The sequence below is a fragment of the Lepidochelys kempii genome, chromosome 11, assembly GCF_965140265.1.
Source record: "Lepidochelys kempii isolate rLepKem1 chromosome 11, rLepKem1.hap2, whole genome shotgun sequence".
Classification (NCBI taxonomy): domain Eukaryota; kingdom Metazoa; phylum Chordata; order Testudines; family Cheloniidae; genus Lepidochelys; species Lepidochelys kempii.
In genome coordinates, this window is record NC_133266.1 from 74655980 (window position 1) to 74681765 (window position 25786).

Below are 25786 nucleotides of genomic sequence, written 5' to 3' on the forward strand. Positions count from 1 at the left end.
ATTGGGATATCTGGTCACCCTAGCACACCCCCAGGGAGTGGCGGGGACCCACACATGTGAAACAGAGCTCATTTCTAGTTCAGGCCCATCTTTTTAAAAAAACTTTAGGCAGGGTTAACACACACCTGTATTTTCCTGGACAGGTCAGGCATTTTGGTTCTTAAATCGCCATCCAGGAGGAATTTTTAAATTTTAAAATATGGGAAAATACGGACGTATGGTAACCCTGCTGGTACAAAAAAATACATACTGGGGCACATCTCTTAAATCAGAACTTTTTATAGGGAACCGGTTGTTAAGATTTTGGCAGCTCATCACTGCCTGTAACCAGAGCTGATCCAGAGGACAGAAGGGTGTGCTGTCTGCTGGGCGCTACGATACAGGATGTGGACCTGAGGCTGAAGAGGATCCTAGTGGGAGAAGGAAAGAATCCACTGATTGTCCTTCACGTGGGAACAAATGATATGGCTAGATTCTCGCTGGAATGTATTGAGGGAGACTATGCCGGGCTGGGGAAGATGCTTAAGGAAATGGAGACTCAGGTGATCTTCAGTGGGATTCTGCCTATTCCTAGAGAAGGGCAACAAAGTTGTGACAAGATTATGACTATCAACAGATGGCTCAAGCAGTGGTGCTATGAGAAGGGCTTTGGGATGTATGGCCACTGCGAAGCATTCATGGACAGAGGACTGTTCTCTCGGGATGACTTCACCTGAGGAGGGAAGGAAATAGACTTCTAGGATGGAGGCTGGCACAACTGATTGAGAGCTTTAAACTAGGAATTTGGGTGAGATGGTTCGGAGATGCCCATGTAATCTCCACGCTGGATTTTAAAATTGAGAGGGAAGAAAATGAAGTAAGAGAGGATACAGCCGTGGGTAGGAGAATGGACATAAGGAGGAAGGGCAGTGTGGATACAGTCCAATAGGTCATACTGGCTGTAGAATGTCCGTGCCTAATCGGGTACAGAATGTGAGTGAGGCCAAACAGCAAAAATGAAGATGTTTGTTCACCAATGCGAGGAGCCTCGGTAACAAAATGGGAGGAACTAGAGCTACTGGTGCAGGAAGTGAAACCAGCTATTCTAGGGAGAACAGAACCAGGGTGGAATAGTCGTCACGACTGGACTACGGGTATTGAAGGGCATGTGCTGCTTAGGAAAGACAGAAATAAAGGTAAAGGTGGTGGAGTAGCATTGTATATCGAGGATGAGGTAGACTGTAAAGAAATAAGAAGTGATAGAATGGATAAGACAGTCAGTCTGGGCAAAAATCACATTGGGGAAGAAAGCTACTAGAGCCTCCCCTGGCACAGTGCTTGGGGTGTGCTATAGACCGCCGGGATCCGATCTGGATATGGATAGACACCTCTTTAATGTTTTTAATTAAGTAAACACTGAGGGAATTGTGTGATCATGGGAAACTTTAACTACCAGATATAGACTGGAGGACAAGTGCTAGTAATAATAATAGGGCTCAGATTTTCCTGGATGCAATAGCTGATGGATTCCTTCACCAAGTAGTTGCTGAGCTGACGAGGGGATGCCATTTTAGATTTGGTTTTGGTGAGTAGTGAAGACCTCATAGAAGAAATGGTTGTAGGGGACAACCTTGGTTCGAGCGATCATGAGCTAATTCAGTTCAAACTGAATGGAAGGATAAACAAAAATAGATCTGTGACTAGGGTTTCTGATTTCAAAAGGGCTAACTTAAAAAAATTAAGGAAATTAGTTAGGGAAGTGGATTGGACTGAAGAATTTGTGGATCTAAAGGCGGAGGAGCCCTGCAATTACTTCGTCAAAATTGCAGAAACTATCAGAAGCCTGCATCCCAAGAAAGGGGAAAAAATACATAAGCAGGTGTTGTAGACCAAGGTGGATGAGCAAGCATCTCAGAGAGGTGATTAAGAAAAAGCAGAAAGACGATATTTTATATTTTTAAGGCCAGGCTTGACAAAGCCCTGGCTGGGATGATTTAGTTGGGGATTGGTCCTGCTTTGAGCAGGGGGTTGGACTACATGACCTCCTGAGGCCCCTTCCAACCCTGATATTCTATGATTCTACAAGGAGTGGAAGATGGGAGGGATCAGCAAGGAAAGCTACCTTATTGAGGTCAGAACATGTAGGGAAAAAGTGAGAAAGGCCAAAAGCCATGTAGAGTTGGACCTTGCAAAGGGAATTAAAAGCAATAGTAAAAGGTTCTATAGCCACATAAATAAGAAGAAAACAAAAAGAAGTGGAACTGCTAAACACTGAGGATGGAGTGGAGGTTAAGGATAATCTACGCATGGCTCAAAATCTAAACAAATACTTTGCCTCAGTCTTTAATGAGGCTAACAAGGGGCTTAGGGACAATGGTAGGATGACAAATGAGAATGAGGATATGGAGGAAGATATTACCATATCTGAGATAGAAGCCAAACTCGAACAGCTTATAGGGACTAAATGGGGGGCCCAGATAATCTTCATCCAAGAATATTAAAGGAATTGGCACATGAAATTGCAAGCTCATTAGCAAGAATTTTTAATGAATCTGTAAACTCAGGGGTTGTACCGTATCACTGGAGAATTGCTAACATAGTTCCTATTTTTAAGAAAGGGAAAAAGGAAATAAGGAGGTGTTAGGACCATTATACAAGGCACTGGTGAGACCTCATCTGGAATATTGTGTGCAGTTCTGGTTCCCATGTTTAAGAAGGATGAATTCAAACTGGAACAGGTACAGAGAAGGGCTACTAGGATGATCCGAGGAATGGAAAACCTTTTTTATGCAAGGAGACTCAAAGAGCTTGGCTTGTTTAGCCTAACCAAAAGAAGGCTGAGGGGAGATATGATTGCTCTCTATAAATATATCAGAGGGGTAAATATCAGGGAGGGAGAGGAATTATTTAAGCTCAGTACCAATGTGGACACAAGAACAAATGGATATAAACTGGCCATCAGGAAGTTTAGACTTGAAATTAGACGAAGGTTTCTAACCATCAGAGGAGTGAAGTTCTGGAACAGCCTTCCAAGGGAAGCGGGGGGGCAAAATTAATATCTGGCTTCAAGACTAAGCTTGATAAGTTTATGGAGGGGACGGTATGATGGGACAGCCTAATTTTAGCAATTAATTGATCTTTGACTATTAGCGGTAAATATGCCCAATGGCCTGTAATGGGTTGGATCAGAGTTACTGCAGAGAATTCTTTCCTGGCTGTCTGTCTGGTGAGTCTTGCCCACATGCTCAGGGTTTAGCTGATCGCCATATTTGGGGTCAGGAAGGAATTTTCCTCCAGGGCAGATTGGCAGAGGCCCTGGGGGTTTTTCGCCTTCCTCAGCAGTGTGGGGCACTGGTTACTTGCTGGAGGATTCTCTGCACCTTTAAGTCTTTAAACCACGATTTGAGGACTTCAATAGCTCAGACATAGGTTAGAGGTTTGTTACAGGAGTGGGGGGGGGGTGAGATTCTGTGGCCTGCGTTGTGCAGGAGGTCGGACTAGATGATCATAATGGTCCCTTCTGACCTTAAAATCTATGATTCTATGAAAACCGATTCTTTAAAAAGCCTAATTTTTTTTTTAATTGTTCATGGGTTCACTGATCTCCAGAAGGTTTGTGATATTTCGAGAGAGAGAATGAACAGATTAACAGAAGTATACTAGGGAAGTTAAATTTATGGGGCAATAAGTTAGCAGTCTTTTTTTGAAGATGGGGAAAATCTAACAGTTTCAGAGTAGCAGCCGTGTTAGTCTGTATTCGCAAAAAGAAAAGGAGTACTTGTGGCACCTTAGAGACTAACAAATTTATTTGAGCATAAGCTTTCGTGAACTACAGCAGTCTGAATGCATCCGATGAAGTGAGCTGTAGCTCACGAAAGCTTACGCTCAAATAAATTTGTTAGTCTCTAAGGTGCCACAAATACTCGTTTTCAAACGGTTTCAGTTATCAGTATACACAAAGCCTCAGTCATGCAATGGAACATGCCTAGGAAAACTCAATGGAGAGAAGCCAATGGAGCTCCACCCAGATCTGCCAGTGTGGATCAGACTGCTGTACTAGGAAGTAAGTCTGTTTGAAAATTGGGATGAATATAAAATAGTCAGGCCTAGATACACATCTTGGAGCATTATGAAAACGAGCAAAATGAATAGTTCTTTTCACAGAATCTCACCTCCTATTCATCCAAGCTATTTATTTTAATTGTTGAAAATAAATTTTAAAATAGCTGAGTATTTCAGACATTTTGGATAGTCATTCATTTATTTTTTCTCCATGTTCATTAGTATTATTCTGGTGGTTTGGTAACCAATCTAAAATGTATGCTATGGTACAAAGAGCATGAGTGAAACATTTGTTTGTTTATATATATATATATATATATATAAAAAATAAACAAACAATTCTTTATTCAGTTTCTGAAGCATACTTGGGAAATAAGGAGCAACACTTCTCCTCACATTGGAGCATAACTGTAAAACTGTGGAATCATGAAAACTCAATTTTAAAAAGGTATTTTCCCCTTTAACAAAAGTCCTTGTTGTGGGCTGATCCACAATGACTTCTCTTAAAGTCTTTCAAGCCAGCATTAAAAACAATAACCCAGTATTGGTCCAGTGCAGTCATTGGTACACTACACTTCAATAAAGGCACATATTACAACACCCCCTTAAGTACTTAATCTATATCTAAATTTCTCTGAGCTTCATGTCTTCTGAAAAGTACAAACTTCACTTATTAAAGGAAGGTGGAAAGAGAAAGGATAGTAGAACTGTCCAACATAGGAACAGAGTAATAAAAATGTCAGCAAATTAAATATAATGTAATGAAATAGCTTGCAAGCACACAAATTCTTTCCTTATTTATCAAAATTTTAATCTTGGTACTCATTATGTGAAGTGTCTTCTGAAAAATGTGTGGCTTAACAAAATGTATGTAAAATGAAAAAGGCTTTGGAAAACAAGGTCAGTTTGAGGGAGACAACTTTGCTGACCTCTGCCAAGTCTTAGGAGAGAATCCTTCCATAAATCTAGCATTACATAATTCAACTGCACTTGGCTCTAATTATTTGGTTCTACTCTTTATTTAAGATTAAAATATCCCCTTCCTCCCCCCGACTAATGCCCCAATTCAAGAAAGGACTTAAGCACCTACTTAATTTAAAGCACATATGCAGCCACAGTGAGTCCGGACTGTTCACATGCTGAAAGTTAAGCATATGCTGAAGTGTTTGGCTGAATCAGAGCCTGAAGGCAGGGGACTCAGTTACTCAAACTCTGTCCAAAACAGAAGAATTCTGCTCACCTTAACAGCAGGATTTTCCCACTTCTCTCCCAAAGTTTTAATAGTCACCATAATGAGGTCTTCTACTACTAAGATTACTATACTTACAAAATAAACTATACAAGATTTAGTAGCATACTCTAAATCAATACAGGTACTGTATCCAGTCACTTTGGCAGCAGTAGTTGAATTATAATGAAAACATTTAACTTTCTTTTTCAGAAATTGTTTGAACACTTCCTTTCAATAGTTTACAGGGGCTTTTCCAGCCATGAGTGCAGGGTTTTGTAGTGTATCTGATCAGATAATTAATTTTCCCAGCCTTCTAACAGAGAGAGGCAAACTTGTAGCACGTGATGAACACTTCATTGTAGCTCAGTTAAGGATATGTGGTTATTTTTAATTTATATATCCTATTCTCAGCCTATCATCACAGATATGTTTAAAAAAAAGTACAGTTTATTACAAACGATATATGCTCCAGTGTTTGGTTAATTCAGTGTATCAACACCAAATGAAGAAACCACTGAACCTGACGGCAAATCAAATGATGATGCATGTACTATAAGGGAACATATAAAAAAAGAAAAGGAGTACTTGTGGCACCTTAGAGACTAACCAATTTATTAGAGCATAAGCTTTCGTGAGCTACAGCTCACTTCATCAGATGCATATCGTGGACTATTCTATATCGTGGACTATTCTATTCGACATTGGTGAGGCCTCATCTGGAGTACTGTGTCCTATTCGACATTGGTGAGGCCTCATCTGGAGTACTGTGTCCAGTTTTGGGCCCCACACTTCAAGAAGGATGTGGATAAATTGGAGAGAGTCCAGCGAAGGGCAACAAAAATGATTAGGGGACTGGAACACATGAGTTATGAGGAGAGGCTGAGGGAGCTGGGATTGTTTAGCCTGCAGAAGAGAAGAATGAGGGGGGATTTGATAGCTGCTTTCAACTACCTGAAAGGGGGTTCCAAAGAGGATGGCTCTAGACTGTTCTCAATGGTAGCAGATGACAGAACGAGGAGTAATGGTCTCAAGTTGCAGTGGGGGAGGTTTAGATTGGATATTAGGAAAAACTTTTTCACTAAGAGGGTGGTGAAACACTGGAATGCGTTACCTAGGGAGGTGGTAGAATCTCCTTCCTTAGAGGTTTTTAAGGTCAGGCTTGACAAAGCCCTGGCTGGGATTATTTAACTGGGAATTGGTCCTGCTTTGAGCAGGGGGTTGGACTAGATGACCTTCTGGGGTCCCTTCCAACCCTGATATTCTATGATTCTATGATTCTATGACTGCAGTTTCCACGATATGCATCTGATGAAATGAGCTGTAGCTCACGAAAGCTTATGCTCTAATAAATTGGTTAGTCTCTAAGGTGCCACAAGTACTCCTTTTCTTTTTGCGAATACAGACTAACACGGCTGTTACTCTGAAACCTATAAAAAAAGAGTTTAGTAATTGTAAGCACTGAAAAATATTTGACATAAAGATACTGAGAATTAATTAACTGTAATGATCCCAGTTACCCCACACAGTGGTAGAAAAGTGTAGTCTCATCATCGAGCAAGAACTACTGACAATAATGCAGTGAATGTTTTATTTACCATAACCCACAACAGCCTTGGACAGCACAGTGTTTAGCTGGTATTAGAAGCAACCACGTATCCTGTTTCGGTTGTACATACCCCTTGTATTATTGGGGATGTATTCCCAGCTGTACAACACCCAGAGGGGAAACCTTTTTTGGCCTTTTTTTTTTCTTTTAACCTATTGAGGGCTATCAAGTCAGTCAAGCAAAAATTACAAAGGTCCATTTAATTTAAAATAATCACAATAACCTTTTCCTGAGTAAAAAAAATTCAGTATTCCATCAAATACTCTCTTTCTCTCCTCAAATTTTTAATAACTTAGTCTATAATGAAAAAGGATGAGGCATCTAGAGAAGAAAACCAGCACAGTGACTATATATTTCTATTTTACAGACACAGCTCTCCAGAGTTTTATAGATTTTGAACCCATTTGCTTCTTACTTTGGCCAGCTTAGTGTATTTGTTCTAGAGATTAAGGAAATGCTGAAATCAGTTTCTGCTCATGTTCCTGATGAACAGAGAGCTTCATTATATGGCAAGGAGTAGAGTTTGGACTTGCTGCACAATGGAAAGATTTAATGTAACAGAGAAGGCAAGTACTGAAATGTCACATACACTGTTTAAATCAGTCACTTCTGCAGGGCTCAGATGGAAAACTATTAGCAGTTTGCTGTTGGGCTACTGCTAGAATTACTAGTGCTGCAGAAATTATATTTATCAACAAAATGGCTGCAGAGAGAGAGAGGGGGGAGCATGAACCCAATTTTGATTTAAACTGTCAAAGCTCAGATTTATCAACCAGGCATGTGAACAGAACCTAAGATTTCAGAAGTCAAAAGAGTCAAACAATTCCTTTTAGAAGTTACATGCCTGCATGAAAAAATAGTTTTGTAGTGATGGTATAGGATAGCAATGTCAGAGAAAAATACATATGATTATTACAAAATAGTCACTGAAAGATTATGTAATATAGTCATCCATTTTCTCATTGATAAAGTGCATTTATCTAGCCTGAGAGTAAGTTCCACATTGATAAAGGAATGCTAAAGCATTTCACCAATATAGATTACAGGAAATACAGAGCTGTCCTGAATCCTATAGCCAGTTGTCTCAGCAGAGACTCAGGACACTTCTGAGAAGAGCATCCCTCTGCCGGTCCAGTTGAGGTACTCCATTCTAATTCAGTACATCATTGGCAAGGGTCACTCAGCAAATCACCTGTCCAATGCTATCTGAAGATTCCCACATTGATGGAAAGAGCCACTTCCGGTTTACGATGCTTAGTAGCTACCTTCCCCTCAGAGAAAACATCGTTCTGTAAACGCTGTGCTTGTCGGCTATAAGAAAATCACACGGTGATATTAGCATTAAGCTGTAGTGCTAATAGTGTACTTATAGGAAGCTGTAAATCAATTTGGAACCTGATTACTACTTTGGCAAAGATGACACTGCACTCTGACACTTGCTAATTGTGTATTTAAGTGTGCCCCAGATGAACAAAGGGCTGATTTTTCCATTGCTCTGTATCTTGGGAGGTCAACCTGTGCAAAGTGGGTGAAACATGCTACAAAATCAGAATGGACACACAAAATGCAAGCTAGGGGAGAAGGGAAGGTTACTTACGTGTAACACGAGATTCGTCAAGATGTGTGGTCCCTATCTGTATTCCACTGAGGGTAATGCATACATACCATGCACCTAGAACTGGATTTTTTCAAAGTGGCAATGTCTGTTGGTCTGTGCACGCGCCCCTGCATTACCTCGTGATTTCGCCCGAGGCGATAAAGGATGGGGCAGATCGACCACATCTTTAGTTCCTTCTCTACCTACCATATCCACAGCAGAGGGGAAGGAGGCTGGGATTGGAATACAGCTAGTGGCCACACATCTTGAAGAACCTCCAGTTACAGGTAAGAAACCTCCCTTTCTTCTTCAAGTGATGGCCCCTATTGTATTCCACAGAGGGTGATTAACAAGCAGTACCTAGTTTCAAGGAGGGTGCCAGGAAGAGGACGGAACCATGAAGGGGCGGACTGCTACATCGAACACGGTATCCATCACAGAATCATGCACTAGCGCATAATGAAAAGATGTGTACCGAACTCCACCTGGTTGCCTTACATAGGTCCGCAAGGGGTACGTCCTGGAGCGTGGCCATAGATGATGCCTGTGCTATTGTGTAACGGGCCCGGATCCACCTTGTGGGGACTATCCTGATAGTTGATAGCAGAGCGTAATGAATCCTGAGACTCACTTCAAGGTTCTCTGGATGGAGATGGCCTGCCCTTTAGTTCTCTCTGCTCCAGCAACAAACAGTCTGGAAGACTTCTGGAATGGTTTGGTTCTTCGCAGGTAAAAGGCCAGAGTCCTACCGAAATTGAGGGAATGAAGCTGCCATTCCTCATCTGAGGTATGTGGTTTGGGAAAGAAAGTGGGTAGGTGTATAGGTTGATTGAGGTGGAAGCAGGAAACCATCTTTGGTAGAAACTTGGGATGTAGGTGCATAAGGAGACCTTGTTCTTATGGAATGTGGTGAATGGGGGATCTGCCATCATAGGCCCCAGTTCACCAACCCTCCTTGCAGAAGTAATCGCAACTAGGAAAGTTACTTTCTTAGAGAGAAGAGAAAGACAGCTAGGCCAGAGGTTCAAAGAGGGGCGGGGCTTCCAAGATCTGGCAAACAAGGGGTGGGTAAAGATGGAATGCCTTTCCACAGGAGGCTGGAAGCCACTAATGATTGCAACGTGCACTTTGATGGTGCTGAGGGCAAGCCCTGAGGCCTTTAGAGACAGAAGGTAGTTCAATAGCACAGGGATGCCCAGAACTTCGGGGGCATGACCTCTATATTGGGCCCAGGCAACGAAATGAGACCACTTGGCCTGATAGGACTCCACACGGCGATCCTTTCTGCTATTGGAGAGGATATCACAGACTGTTGGCAAGCAGCCTTGTGCTAGCAGAGGCGTCCATCCAAAAAACCAAGCTGTCAGGTGGAGTGCCCTTGGATCAGGGTGTCCGAGTTTGCCATCGTGTTGAATAAGTAACTTGGGGAACACTAGTAGTGGGAGCGTGGGATGCTTTGACATGCAGAGAAGAAGAGGGAACCAGAACTGACAAAGCCAATATGGGGCAAGCAGGATGACTGTCGCCCTCTCCCGTCTGAGTTGGCGAAAAATGAGTGGTAGGAGTGGCAGTGGAGGGAAGACTGTTGTTCCAGTCCAACTAGTCAACGATCAGTGCATTCCCTATACAAGTGGGTACCAAGACCTCCCCTGGAGCAACTGGTGTTGGTGTGAGATGCGAAGAGTCTCTGGTCAGAGTTCCCCAGAAGCTGAAAACATCCATGAACTGCATTGTGCAGCACCCATTTGCGGTTGGTTGCAAAGTTTCTGCTGAGAGTATTGGCAATCACATTCTGGGTTCCTGCAAGGTAGGCTGCAGCCAGGAGTATATGATATGACATGCACCATTTCCAGAGGCGTACCACTTCCGCATACAGTGCTGGGGACCGTGTGCCACCTTGCTTGTTTATGTAGTAAACTGCAGTGGTGTTGTCAGACATGGCCAGGACATGATGAGAACAGACAGCTGTTAAGAATATGTGGCATGCCTTGCATACTGCTCGTAGTTTGAGAATGTTGATGTGCATCCTGGCTTCTTGGGCAATCCAAGTGCCTTGTGTCATACGATCTCTCATGTGGGTGCCCCAGCCCTCGGATGATGCATCCGTTATAATTGTAAACACTCGGTGAAGACAGGAGGAAAGGTATCCTGGAGCAAACTTGGAGTGGGTTTGTCCACCACTAAAGGGAACAGATGACTTCCGGTGGAATGGTGAGAGGGATGTCCATGGATGGGCACATGGGGGAGTAGATTGTAGCCAGAGTTGTAGATAAGCAAAGTGTGTGATCTACATACACGCTACAATGTTAGCGAGGAGGGAAAGGCAAGTTCTGGCTGAGACAGAGGGACTGAAGTCACCAAAGATGATCAGGTCCAGTAAGCGCTGGAACCTGTCTTTTGGCATATAGGCATGTGTGGAGGCTGCATTGATACACGCTCCTATGAATTCTAGGAATTGTATATAGAGCAAAGTCAATTTTTCTACATTGATGCTCATTCTTAGGGAAGAGTAAAACAAGTTGGGATGTCAATTCCTGAGCTTCTTTTCTGGACTGTGACACCAGCAGCCAGTCATCTAGGTACAGAAAGACAAGGACTCCTTGTTGCTGGAGGTGACCCGCTACCATAGAGAAAAACCTTTGTGAAGACTCATGGGGCAGTTATAAGTCAAAACGGCACGGGCACCAGGTGAACCGTGGGCTCAGGGAAGCTAGTCCCTGGCCTTGCCTGTCCCTTCCACCTGAGGCCCCGCCCCACTGCCCCACTTCCCCTGCTGAAGCCCACCTGAGGAGTGTAAACAGGATTCGCTCCTCATGACTAAGCCCGCGACTCTTTCACGGAGATTGCAGAAGTCATGGATTCTGTGACTCTCCTCCCCAGAGTCTTAGGCAGGTGTGGGGGGGAGGGGGGTGGAATTTTGAGGGGTGGGTTCTGGGCAGCATGAGTGACATTATTGGCCTGCTGGGAGGATTTGAGGACTGGCACTGGCTCAAGGTAAATTGAGTTTGGAGACCCCTGCTCTAAACTAGCTTGGAATTCAAAATGATCCTGGTAGCTTATCTGTGGATTTTACCATCTGTCCATAGTGTAAGAACTCGTATATGGCCATTAGCACCAGAAGGTTCGAGATCCAGAACTGGAGGCTGGCTGAAGAGAAGGTCCAGTCTCTTGCCCTCTTGGTCAGTTGGGGTGGAGCGTGGGTGCTGTTGTATAGCAAGCTGCATAGCAGCCTGAATCACCAGGGAGTTGGGCAGAGGAAGAGAGAACAGGGACTTGCACTCTTTGGGTAGGACACAGTACCTTTTGTCCGCCCCTTTCGCAGTTGGAGGCACACATGGCCAGGGTCTGCCACACAGTGGGTATAGGTTGCAGAATGTCCTCATTGCTCAGTAGGGCCACTCTGGCCAGTATCGAAGTATGAAAAATGTCTAATAGGTGGCACTGCTTGTCCTGCATCTCTTCCCACGGTATTTCAAGGGCATGAGCTATCCTATGTAGTAGGCTCTTGAAATTGATGGTAGCTGGCTGGGGGAGATTGACAACACAGTCTCATCCAGGGATGTTGAGGGACTTCCTCTGGATCCGCCAGTACGGGTGATCAGGGCATCATCTAATCCTGGTTCTGAGCATCTACTTAGCGAAGAACAGGTTGGTGATATGGGAGAGTCCTCCTGTATTGAACGGGACAGTTCTGAAGGCAAATATTAGGGCCACGAGCGCCAATATGGCCAGCCTGGTTGATTCTGGCCATACTGTTACAGCTGTGTAGTCCAGAGATACCAGAGGCTCCTGGGTTAAGGTAAGGGAGGGTATTGCCATGGGACCTTCTGATAGTCATGTCTTCGTTACGGAAGTGGCGGGCCATATGTAATGTCTGGGCCATCAGACTCCATGGAGGAATTGGAGTCCTGCATCAGTGGTGGTGCGGACGGACCCAAGAGTGTCGTATGAACACAGCCAAAAGGTGGAATATTGTGTACGGAGATGGGCCCCTCTTAGGAGGAGAGAATACTGGGGCACGCAGAGAGTGCATGTTTCCCATTGTCAACAGTTCATGAGGCCCGGGAGTGGTTGCAAGTCTCCTTGGAGTCAACCGCACCCGATCGATGGACAGAACCAGGGCCAGTAAGATTCACTGGTTCCAAGACCGGCATTCACTGGATGCCGGTGGAGCTGGTGCCCGGGTGTGCTGATCCATAACCAGGACTGGTGGATCTGGCGAGCAATGCAGGCTTTTGTCACTCTTGTGGGTCTTGGAGCATGGTGCCCCTTCTTGGCCAGAGCTCATGGACAGCAGAGCACCTTTCTTAGACCTGGAGGAAGAGCTACTGCCATGTTTATGTGTGTGCGTCAGTGACTCATGGCTCGACTCTGGCATGGGTGCATAGCACTGGTACTGGTGGAGCCAGTCTGGGGTTCCGTGGCAGGAGGTGTACTCTTGGAGTGTTCAGAGTGATGTATGGAGGGGAGGGAGGATTCCCCGGCCAGGGTCTGACTATGGCCTGATGGTGACCTCCAGGAGGTACTTCTTAAAGTGGAGGGCTCTGCCTTCCCGTGTATGGGCAGGGAAGGAGAGACAGATGCTATATCTGAACATAGTGTGGGCTTCCCCCAAGCACTACAGACAGTGCTGGTGTTCATCGTTGGGGGAGAACAAAGAAGGGCAGGAATCCTGGCCTCTCTGTCATACTCCAGTACTCAGAGGTGGGTTGCTGGAGGCAAGGAATTTTTTGGCGGGGAACCACCAAGGCAACGTTCTGAGTTTGGAGACTTGAAGACTTTCAAAAACAAGAAAAGTACTACATAAAACAACAAAATCCTGACTACATAAAGAATAGAAACATTTTTTTGAGAAAAGTTTGGAAAATGCATCACCAAGGATGAGAGGACAGCTGAAGCTCCAACTTGGACCATGCGGTAGTGAAAAGGAACTAAAGATGCAGTCGGTTCACCCTGCCCTTTATCACCTCAGGTGAATCCACGGGGCAATGCAGGGGCACATGCACGGACCAGCAGACACTACTACTTTGAAAAGCTCTGGGCACATGCACATTACCCTCAGTGGAATACAACAGGGACCATCACTCGAAGAAGAACTGAAGCCCCACATGTTGAATGGGTTCATGGTGCAGACATAGTATTAAAAACAAGAAGTTTTTGAATTACTTTTATTCAATGCACCTCCTTTGGTCCTGTCAGGACTGACGACTGTTACTAGGCGTTGACTATCCTTAGTTACATCTTCTGCCTCAGACAAAATATCACAGCACTAAAAATCTGTGAAAGCTGGTAAACCCCTTTACATATCTGAGAACACAAAAATACTGTAATAAATACCTTTTCTTTTTTTCCATTGCAAGCTGCCTCTGCGTCTCCTTTCCAATATCATCTCTCACAGTACTGAAGTCCTTACCATCCTCAAGTAGGAGATTCTGTTGCCAGAAGGTATTGAGTGCATTAGTTTATTTTTAGTTCTCATATTATATCAGCCTCTTAGTAGTTTAATATAGTTCATTTGATTGAACATTTTTTTTAAAACTTACAATCTTTGCACCAAACCACTTGGGTTACTGAATCTGAAATAATACAGGGTGGTGGGATCCCCACAGTACCCTACGCACTCTTCCATTAGGCTGGTAACGAGCATTAGGAGAGGCAGCAACAGGAACAGTGCCCTGTCCCCAGTCTCACACAAAGTTGTGACAGATGTTTATATGCAGTCTCTGTCATACCCATGCAAAGGAATACAGAAGAATGAGGCAGAAATCAGGACACAGTGGATATTATCACTGTTGAAGCTACGTGCTTGTTCATTAATACAACTGGCTGTTAAATCCCAGCTATTTTCACAACTGTGTTAATTCTTAAGTTTACCTTTACACCGATAATGTCTCCATCTTTCAGGTGAAAGGGTGCTGACTGCAAACTCTCCTGTTTTTTCTTCCGTTTCCTCTTTGAAATTTGCTGGGTCTGAATAAAGCCAAAGTATCAAAAAGTGTTCACATGTCCTAAGCCTAGAGATTTCAGAGATTCTTAAACTGATTTTTGTTGGTTTCACCTTCTAAGGTATGAGCGGCAAAGAGTCCTGTGGCACCTTATAGACTAACAGATGTATTGGAGCATGAGCTTTCGTGGGTGAAAACCCACTTCGTCGGATGCATGTCATCCGACGAAGTTGGTATTCACCCACGAAAGCTCATGCTTCAATACGTCTGTTAGTCTATAAGGTGCCACAGGACTCTTTGCTGCTTTTACAGATCCAGACTAACATGGCTACCCCTCTGAACCTTCTAAGGTATAAAACTCCTGGGGGCAGCTGCTCTTCAGCAACTGAAGAGTCTTATTTATTCTTAGAATTGCATATGTACCTATGTCAACAAGTTTTCCTCCAGAGGTCCCCGTACCCTCATTCACCATGAGGTTTCCCACTTATCCTTCCTCTTCTCCATACACATACTTTAAATTTCCCACATCCCTCCAACAAAGGAGGTCTAGATTATACTGCATTTATAATCAGTTAACTACAAAAAAAAACAGGAGTACTTGTGGCACCGTAGAGACTAACAAATTTATTAGAGCATAAGCTTTCGTGGGCTACAGCGCACTTCATCGGATGCATAGAATGGAACATATAGTAAGAAGATATACATATACACATACAGAGAAGGTGGAAGTTCAGTATATTGAATCTATTTCCCCATGTTAAGTATCCTCACACCTTCTTGTCAACTGTCTAAATGGGCCATCTTGATTATCACTACAAAAGTTTTTTTCTCCTGTTGATAATAGCTCATCTTAATTAATTAGCATCTTACAATTTGTATGGCAACTTCCACCTTCTCTGTGTGTGTATGTATATATATATATATATATATATATATATTCTTATTATATGTTCCATTCTATGCAGCCAATGAAACGGGCTGTAGCCCACGAAAGCTTATGCACTAATAAATTTGTTAGTCTCTAAGGAGCCGCAAGTACTCCTGTTCTTTTTGCTGATACAGACTAACACAGCTGCTACTCTGAAACCAGTCTTATTGATCTCTCCTAATAAGGAAGCCATTCCGTACCCCTAATCGTTTCTGTTGCCAGTTTCAGTACCTTTTCCAAATCCAATATATCTTTTTTGAGATGGAGTGACCAAATCTGCCTGCAGTCTTCAAGATGTGGGCGTACTATGGATTTATATAGAAGTAATATGATATTTTCTGTCTTCTTATCTATCCCTTTCCTAATGATTCCCTACACTCTGTTAACTTTTTTTTATTACCATTGCACATTGAGCAGATGTTTTCAGGAGAACTATCCACAATGACTCCAAGATCTCTTTCTTGACGGGTAACAGCTAATTTAGATTCCATCATCTTGTATATGTAGTTGGGATTATACTTTGCAATGTGCATTACTTTGCATTTGTCACCACTGAATTTCATCTGCCATTGTGTTGCCCAGTCACCCAGTTTTGTGAGATCCCTTTGTAACTCTTTGCAGTCAGCTTTGGACTTAACTATCTTGAGTAACTTTGTATCACCTGCAAATTTTGCCACCTCACTGTTTATCCCTTTTTCCAGATCATTTATGAATATGTCGAACAGTACTGGTCCCAGTAGAGACCCCTGGAAGACACCACTGTTTACTTCTCTCCATTCTCATAATTTATTCCTACCCTTTGTTTCCTATCTTTTAACTAGAGTACCTGGCAATGCTTTCAGGATCATCTAATGATCCTTAATTTAACTTAACGACAAGTCTTTTGTTTGTTATCTTAATCACCCTGCCTCTGTTCATAGACAAACTCCTTGCCACAAAAGTGGAAGCTGTGAGCAGCACAGAATTCATCACATATCACACTCAAGTTGTGTTGCAGTTAAGAGCTCTGTCTGGGGTTAGGGTGAGCGATGTGAGCAGACCTCAGGTATGAAATGGCGTGGGGGCTCATAAATGGCACCCCGGTTCTACTGGCATAGGATGTAACTGAACTCATTGTCCTTCCACTGAAATCAGGAAGAGTTGGATCAAGCCCTTAAAGAATAACCAACCCCATTCACTTCCAAATCCACCTGATGGGTAATACTGAATGAAATGTGTGTTCAAAAGTATTTAAACTTTCCTACTTTACTTTTATATTAACAGTCTCTGCACAAAGTAAAATTGTTGGCATCTGTCATTCCAGTCCCAAATTAGTTCCTCTGTCATTTCAGATCTTACCCAGCTGGAGACTGTCATCCACTCAAACTTCTCAGGGAAGTATTTTGCAATTTCGATTTTCTCCACAGGGAGAGAATAGTGAGCAGCAAGTCTATGCCTCAGTGCCCATGCTGTGCATTCTTTGGAGATATCCCACACCAAATCCACAGAGTGGTAGTAATCCCTCTCCCCAGGTATGCCCATCTGCACCCGAAGCAGCAAGTCACTGGGGCTGTGATCAGAAAAAATAAAATAAGGGGTAACAAAGTTCTTGCGAATCAAGCTTCCAGGAGCCATGCACATTCCTGATCAATTCTTTTCCTTCTAAGGAATAGTTCTGCTGGGAAATAAGAAGTAAAATAATCTGTTTGTGAAATAAATATCCTAGAACAAAGCACTGGCTGGAACCCTGACTGAAAGTTTTAAGTTAAGAACTGCTAGATTAAGTCTCATCTAGTAAGGTACATCAATAAAATACTAATAGGAATTTGTAGTACTTACCCCAGATTCTCTTCCTTCTGTAAAGGCTCAATACAGATTTCTGTTCTGCCTCCCAGTTTATATTCACTAATAAAGAAAGACAAATGAGTTTTATTAAGATTACACCTTGGTTTTGTTTTTTTAATATTTAAAAATCATGTGTTATAATTTGACAAGTTACAGTTTAAAGGGATGGCAAAACTATCTTATGTTGAGTTGGAAACTAAAGTCATAGCCTGTTTGAAAGCAACACGAGGAAAAAAAAATCCAATCAGGTGCATACTGCATTTCAAAAATTCTAAAGAAAAAGTCAGCATAACCAATAAACATAACCTGATAAAAAAAAAACAACATGATATTCCAGATGAAAAACATCTAATTTATAACAGTTACTCAACTCACAACACTGAAATTACCAGGAATGGGTTTTCTGTTAATACTGACTGAACTGGTATATTTCTCCACCAATCCATCTCACAATCCAGTCATGTAGCGTTGCAACAGACTGAAGGTTAAGTGTTCAATTAGAAACCTACTTGAGTTGTTGCTGGTTGTTTCGTAAAAGCTTGCCTGGGCGCTTACTTTCCAATGTCCAGGCTCTGAGAAACTCGGGTGATGGGACACTGAGCTCCTGGAAGAATGGCAAGGTCATGGCCTGAAAAAACCAAACATCTCTTCAATAATTTTAGTTGCCAAGATGTAGTAATGCCACACAATGTAACCCATTTGACTGATCCTCTGTGCAGTATTTAAGCAATCAGAAATATAGAGAATGAATTTACACAGATCTACTTCTACTCTATTGTCCACTTAACTACTGTCTGGTGTGGACTACAAGGGGCGGATTTCCTTTTCAGCCCCAAAACAAATCTGAGTGAACTCCCTCCCCAACATTCCTCAGTTTAACATATAGTTTCTGAGATTCTTTGAAAACACTTACAGACTCGTTTATATTTTGGTTTTAAAAGTGAATGAGATGAGACATGATCACTCCAGCCAGATGCAGAGTAAGCTTTCCCTACTCTTCTGCAAAAGGTATATCAAATGCACACCGCTGTTTCCATTCTGAGTTGGTTTCTTTGATGTGCATAAAGGATGTAAATGTTCAGCATGGCCTTTCATATTCGTCGGCCATACGAAAAGCGTTTGGCTGAAACCAAGCTGTTCCAGTCTAACCTAAAAGTGACATGTAATATGGAGCACAGTTAAGATGATAGTCACCCTTCCCCATGCAGTGAAAATGGAACAACCAGTTGGGTGAATAATGTGCCCTTTGCAGTGGAATTTATAAAAATCTATTCAGTTAGTTATGTTTTCTTGTCCAAAAGCTTGCTACAATTGTTAAGGCATCAGGAATAATTACTAAAATGCATCTTAGATTCCACTCAACAGGGCCAAATCCACATCTTCCAAAATGACATAACCAGGCCTTCTTAGCACCAAAAGCATTTATTGAATCATTAAATTCAACATATGAAACAAAAAACTAATACAGGAACAATGTAGAAATGGAAAGTGGTTCTTTTGATAGTGTTTGTAGAGGTGTGTGTTTCTCTTATTTATCACTTTTACAATAACAAGATAAAAGTAGGCCTGCAAACCATAAGAGGTAAAGTTCAGATGAAGTGCAGCATGACGCTAGCAGCTGGGAACATGTAAAAGGTAGAATGGCAACTGCAGGAAACAGATACTAGGAAAATGTCTGAGCTACATGCTCATATTGCCTGTTGGTACTTACCACTGAACATGGCATATAAGCAAATGCCATATCAGAACATACTGGAGATGAGGGGAAAAGGAAATAAAAAATATATATTAATATAGCTCACTCATAGAATCACAGTAGCATGGTGATATACAAAGAATAGTATCTAACCTGAATTTTCAGATCCTCCAGAAAAGCTTCTCCAGAGATTTCCACATTGCCTGCATAGCAAAGCCCGATGTCTGACTGGACATATGTTGGGGAATCTTTAAAGAGATCAGTAGATACAGTCAAAGAAAAATGACATTATATAACCACATGTATTGTTCTATACAATCATAGAATCATAGAATATCAGGGTTGGAAGGGACCTTAGGAGGTCATCTAGTCCAACCCTCTGCTCAAAAGCAGGACCAATCCCCAATTAAATCATCCCAGCCAGGGCTTTGTCAAGCCTGACCTTAAAAACTTCTAAGGAAGGAGATTCCACCACCTCCCTAGGCAACGCATTCCAGTGTTTCACCACCCTGCAAGTGAAAAAGTTTTTCCTAATATCCAACCTAAACCTCCCCCACTGCAACTTGAGACCATTACTCCTTGTCCAGTCCTCTTCTACCACTGAGAATAGTCTAGAACCATCCTCTCTGGAACCACCTCTCAGGTAGTTGAAAGCAGCTATCAAATCCCCCCTCATTCTTCTCTTCCGCAGACTAAACAATCCCAGTTCCCTCAGCCTCTCCTCATAAGTCATGTGTTCCAGACCCCTAATCAGTTTTGTTGCCCTTCGCTGGACTCTTTCCAATTTATCCATATCCTTCTTGTAGCGTTGGGCCCAAAACTGGACACAGTACTCCAGATGAGGCCTCACCAATGTCGAATAGAGGGGGACGATCACGTCCCTCGATCTGCTGGCTATGCCCCTACTTATACATCCCAAAATGCCATTGGCCTTCTTGGCAACAAGGGCACACTGCTGACTCATATCCAGCTTCTCGTCCACTGTCACCCCTAGGTCCTTTTCCGCAGAGCTGCTGCCTAGCCATTCGGTCCCTAGTCTGTAGCTGTGCATTGGGTTCTTCCGTCCTAAGTGCAGGACCCTGCACTTATCCTTATTGAACCTCATCAGATTTCTTTTGGCCCAATCCTCCAATTTGTCTAGGTCCCTCTGTATCCTATCCCTGCCCTTCAGCGTATCTACCACTCCTCCCAGTTTAGTATCATCCGCAAATTTGCTGAGAGTGCAAACCACACCATCCTCCAGATCATTTATGAAGATATTGAACAAAACTGGCCCCAGGACCGACCCCTGGGGCACTCCACTGGACACCGGCTGCCAACTAGACATGGAGCCATTGATCACTACCTGTTGAGCCCGACAATCTAGCCAACTTTCTACCCACCTTATAGTGCATTCATCCAGCCCATACTTCTTTAACTTGCTGACAAGAATATTGTGGGAGACTGTGTCAAAAGCTTTGCTAAAGTCAAGAAACAATACATCTACTGCTTTCCCTTCATCCACAGAACCAGTAATCTCATCATAGAAGGTGATTAGATTAGTCAGGCATGACCTTCCCTTGGGGAATCCATGCTGACTGTTCCTGATCACTTTCCTCTCATGCAAGTGCTTCAGGATTGATTCTTTGAGGACCTGCTCCATGATTTTTCCAGGGACTGAGGTGAGGCTGACTGGCCTGTAGTTCCCAGGATCCTCCTTCTCCCCTTTTTTAAAGATTGGCACTACATTAGCCTTTTTCCAGTCATCTGGGACTTCCCCCGTTCGCCACGAGTTTTCAAAGATAATGGCCAATGGCTCTGCAATCACAGCCGCCAATTCCTTCAGCACTCTCGGATGCAACTCGTCCGGCCCCATGGACTTGTGCACGTCCAGCTTTTCTAAATAGTCCCTAATCACCTCTTTCTCCACAGAGGGCTGGCCATCTATTCCCCATGTTGTGATGCCCAGCGCAGCAGTCTGGGAGCTGACCTTGTTAGTGAAGACAGAGGCAAAAAAAGCATTGAGTACATTAGCTTTTTCCACATCCTCTGTCACTAGGTTGCCTCCCTCATTCATTAAGGGGCCCACACTTTCCTTGGCTTTCTTCTTGTTGCCAACATACCTGAAGAAACCCTTCTTGTTACTCTTAACATCTCTTGCTAGCTGCAGCTCCAGGTGCGATTTGGCCCTCCTGATTTCACTCCTACATGCCCGAGCAATATTTTTATACTCTTCCCTGGTCATATGTCCAACCTTCCACTTCTTGTAAGCTTCTTTTTTATGCTTAAGATCCGCTAGGATTTCACCGTTAAGCCAAGCTGGTCACCTGCCATATTTACTATTCTTTCGACACATCGGGATGGTTTGTCCCTGTAACCTCAACAGGGATTCCTTGAAATACAGCCAGCTAATACAATACCTTGCTAAATACAATACAGCCAGCTAATACAATACCTTGCTAAAAATCATAACAGTTAATGAATGGTCAATTCAGTGTTCAATAAATGTGAGATTTCACTTTCATTTGTTTAATTAACCATCCTCTCTCTAACATTATTATATAATTTCATAAAACCTCTAATACCTTTAGTAGGATGCAAAACTGGAAAGAATTCAGCCTGTCTTAATACTGCAAATTTCAGCTTATGACTGATTACTGTCAACCACAAATGAAAAAATTCTTAAAACCTCAAAGGCAACGTTGAACCAATTACCTCAAAATGAGTGGTGTGTAAGATTTGCCTCCTTATAACTTCTTAATTAGAAAGAAAGTATGTGCTTACTAAGTAGATCAGAAACCAAGACAGAGTGTAAAATAACATGATTTTCCCCTCTGCCAATAGATGTTAAAACGGTGTTCAACAACACAGGTATTAGGACAAGGAAGCCCCAATGAAAGCTATTATCTGAACAGCATTCCAAGAAGATTGGTACAGCTCCACATCTTACATAGCAAGAGTGGGATATATTATTTAGTGACCAGTTATGCTAATTTTGAAGCAGGGAGGAGAGTAACAAGAAAAGACAGAGAATACTGAGTTCTTCTGTAATGCAACAGAACTCTGTACTGAAGAGGAGGGTTTTTTCCTTCGTTTGGCAGCAGGAAGAGGTGGAAAGTAGCTTTGGTTTTTTCCAGTTTGCATTATTTCTCCACCTTATTTTATTCCTTCCCCACTTCATTTAATCTTCCTACCTTAACTGGTATTGTTTGATTTTATCAATTTTAAATGAGCAAACATTTCTAGAAGAAAGCAATGTATGCATCACCCTTAGTAGCTATGCCCTATTTACTCACCCATCATTTTGCAGCTTATGAAAAGTTACATTTGTCAGCAATACTTTGGGCTCATCTACACTACCGCACAGTTCAGATTACAGGGGTGTGAACAGCAACCAGCACTGAAGTGCTGTGGGTGCAAACTAGAAGGTTCCTAGTTCGCATTAATGTAATCCTCTTCAAATAGGACTAAGTTAATGTAATGTAGTTTTCACATGGGAGGAGTTACAGAGCTGTACGTTGCTGCACACTGATATTCACACCCCCATAATCCAAACTGTGGGGCAGTGTACAGAGTTTAAGGATTGTGGTTAGATGTTCGGCTGCATCTGTGTGGGTTTTTTGTATGCTGCCCCAGCTCTGCACAAACAGCCAGCACAGCAGAACTGGAGTGAACCGCCCAATAACCACAAGATCCGTTAAGGTAAGAAGGCACCCTGCCAGATTTATTGTCAGCAAAGTGCGGTAATAGCACCTGGCAGACTCTATGAGAATACTAAGACATGTATGCCCATGACAATGGACGCAACTCAGTAACTGGCAGGACTTTCCATTCCCCCCTCAGCTGGACAAAGATACTCCCTCTGAAATACATTTTTATACCCTAATACAAACAAGTTAGTACTGGCTCTGACACAGTTAGTTACTGCCCCAAGGTGGCTAGTTATTACCCATCACCTTGTACACGTTGGTTCAATTAAAACATTTTTATTACGTGCTATCTTTTAGGAGGGATCAGTGTGTTCCTGTTATTCTTGGGAAATGTTTATGTACCATCCTTAATATTGGAATGTTCTGGTACAACTTGATATCAGGATGTGTTTGCGTAAGTACTTTGTGCTTAGCACCTCTTAGGAATGTGTATTTTTGCATTACTAGCCCTGTTCTTGCCAGATTCTGTGAGCAGGTCCTACATAATACCAAGCCTCTAATACAAGGGCTTATGTCTTAGGCTCTCTTCCTACTACAAGGATCAGAAGAAGACTGTTATAACCCATAAAACATCAGGCCCTTCAAGAAAATATTCTACAAATATTGTTGCCTACTTGGTAAATATGGGATGGCCATTTGGTTTTGCAAAAGGCAACTTTCTCTACTCAAGAAGTTCATGGAAACCTTTATTTCTGAACACCAAGAACTCACCTCCTGCTGGAGATACTCGCAATGCCCCCATCATGCAGGTCATGCAGTTCATTTGATCCTGCATGCTCTCCTGGTGTCCGAAGTGCATCAAAGGCTTGTACCACCAGATAGGCACTTTCAAGAATCCCTGTACAGTGAATGAAAAATAACTTACTTGTAATAGTACAGAAGTTTGATTTTTGCATCAACAGAGAAGAAGAGTATTAATCTGCAATGTTAATTTTCCATTTTCATTGTTTTTCTAATCTTGTTTTGTGTAAAGGACTCCTGCATGGGCCTCGGATTCTAGCTTGTTCTACCTGTATAGAGCCCAGGGAAACGGTTAGTGACAAAACTGGTAACAGCATAATGATGTCACCCAGTTTTGTCTCCAATAAGTGCAATGAACCCCTTGCTCAGAGGCTTGTAGAGACTGAGACATGGTAAGAACTAGCTGACTGAGGCTTAATTAATATAAGACCTAAGTGACATTGCTAGTTTGGGGAAAAGCATCAGACTGTATTTCAAAGATGACATCTGCCCCTCTGACAGGGGTGTTTGTCCATCTTTGGTGACATTGCTTCACATTATGGGGCTCTGGTTAGACTCCTAACTGCCCTTAGTTGATCAGGAAGTGGAAATGACTAGGATGACGCTCTCTGTCCACATCTGACCAGAAGGTTGCAACCATATCTTTCTGGGGCAGACCTATCATCACACACTTCTTGGTCACTTCACTTCAAGCCTATTGCAATGCGCTCCACACATTTTAAAACCATTTGTGAAAAACCGGATACAAAATGTGGTGATCTAAGTAGTGTCTCTCATCATGTGCACTTTACTGTGCAGAGATCTGGACTGGCTGCCTGTTGGTTACCGAGTGAAGTTTCAGGCTTTGTTTTTGATTTATACAATTCTAAATGGCTTAGGATCTGCCAAACTGTAGCATGACACAAAGTGAAAATTTTACCTTGGGTGGCAGTTTCCCTTCAGTTATGACCAAAGTATCTCCACTGCAGACATTAAGCTCCTTCAGTCTGGCACTCTGAGGGAGCAGAAAGCATACTGTATTTTGTTAAGTGAATGAGTTTTTTCACTTGTAAAAAGCGTGCTGGGTGTGCAGGCCTTAAAGCCACAGGGGCTTGTTTTTCCATACAAGAGCACTTTAAACTTCATCTGGCTGCTGATTACTTGATGGAGACTCAACAACTATTCAGATGCACTAGACGGAGCAGGAATTTGGAGTACCGTGTTGTGCCACCACCTGACCAAATATCCACACCAACGTACAAGTCATCCCTTTATATGGGTCTGTGTTGCAAGTATAACAGGTGTCCTATTGCTCTCTGGTTCCCATTTCCTCTGAAGCTCCCTAAGTTATCAATACATAATAATACCTAGCAGTTATCAGTAGATCTCAAACCTCCTAACACACCAAATCCTAGGCTTCAAGAAACAATTGTATGGAAAATCTTTAACAATAGCCACAGCAAATCACTACAGGGCAAATACTTTGTGTGTTACATATTCTGCACACATTCTCACTCTTGCCTAATCACCAACAACATAAAATAGGATGTGATCTCCAATATACCACAGACCTAGGAGCCCTTAACATATTTGCTTTTTAATGTAAAACATAGGGTTCTCTTACTTCCTCACTTAATGCCTCTCCAGCTTCATAGCACCAATCAATTCTTCTCAAATGCCAGTTGTCACCTGCAAAAAGCAGAACACTGAAAACATGCAGCAAAATATCACTATTACAAAATAATATGTAAACACACTCTTCCCAAGGGTAAGTAATTCATACATTTCTCAACTTTGACAAAATGTTAGAGATTAAATGGATGCCAAATTTAAATTAAAACTAGTTACAGATACCATACATGCTCAACTCCCTAAAACAATTTGTTGTTTTGCAACCACATTTTCCCATTTTATAAATGTTTCTCTCTCTTCCCCTAACCAGAGGAAACTAATAATAATGACCAGGAAGGAGTATAAAATTATTGCTCAGGCATACAGGAGTGAAATCAGGAAGGCCAAATCACACTTCGAGTTGCAGCTAGCAAGGGATGTTAAGAGTAACAAGAAGGGTTTCTTCAGGTACGTTAGCAACGAGAAGAAGGTCAAGGAAAGTGTGGGCCCTTTACTGAATGGCAGAGGCAACCTAGTGACAGAGGATGTGGAAAAAGCTAATGTACTCAATACTTTTTTTGCTTCTATTTTCACGAACAAGGTCATCTCCCAGACTATTGCACTGGGCAGCACAGTATGGAGAGGAGATGAGCAGTCCTCAGTGGTGAAAGAAAAGGTTAAGGACTATTTAGAAAAACTGGATGAGCACAGGTTCATGGGGCTGGATGCACTGCATCCGGGGGTGCTACAGGACTTGGCAGATGTGATTTCAAAGATAATGGCCAATGGTTCTGCAAACTCATGGCAATCGGGGGAGGTCCTGGTTGACTGGAAAAAGGCTAATGTAGTGCCCATCTTTAAAAAAGGGAAGGAGGAGGATCCAGGGAACTACAGGCCA

At 42.6% G+C, this 25786-nt stretch overlaps 1 protein-coding gene across 13 annotated transcripts in view; it reads right to left on the bottom strand.

Annotated features, from left to right (window-relative positions):
* Positions 1-6846: 6846 nt before the first annotated feature.
* Positions 6847-25786, bottom strand: part of USP40 (ubiquitin specific peptidase 40) — a 59001-nt gene continuing 40061 nt past the window's right edge. For 5 of the 13 annotated variants that reach the window (XM_073306857.1, XM_073306855.1, XM_073306854.1 and 2 more), the window contains 10 exons: positions 24902-24966; positions 24218-24292; positions 23269-23395; positions 19022-19116; positions 17682-17800; positions 17167-17232; positions 16687-16897; positions 14350-14445; positions 13813-13907; positions 6847-8189 (listed from right to left, as the gene is read on the bottom strand). In XM_073306857.1, coding sequence (XP_073162958.1) covers positions 8081-8189; positions 13813-13907; positions 14350-14445; positions 16687-16897; positions 17167-17232; positions 17682-17800; positions 19022-19116; positions 23269-23395; positions 24218-24292; positions 24902-24966 — 1058 coding nt within the window. In that variant the 3' untranslated portion in view covers positions 6847-8080. The other 8 variants (XR_012154394.1, XR_012154395.1, XM_073306858.1 and 5 more) reach the window with 8 other exon arrangements.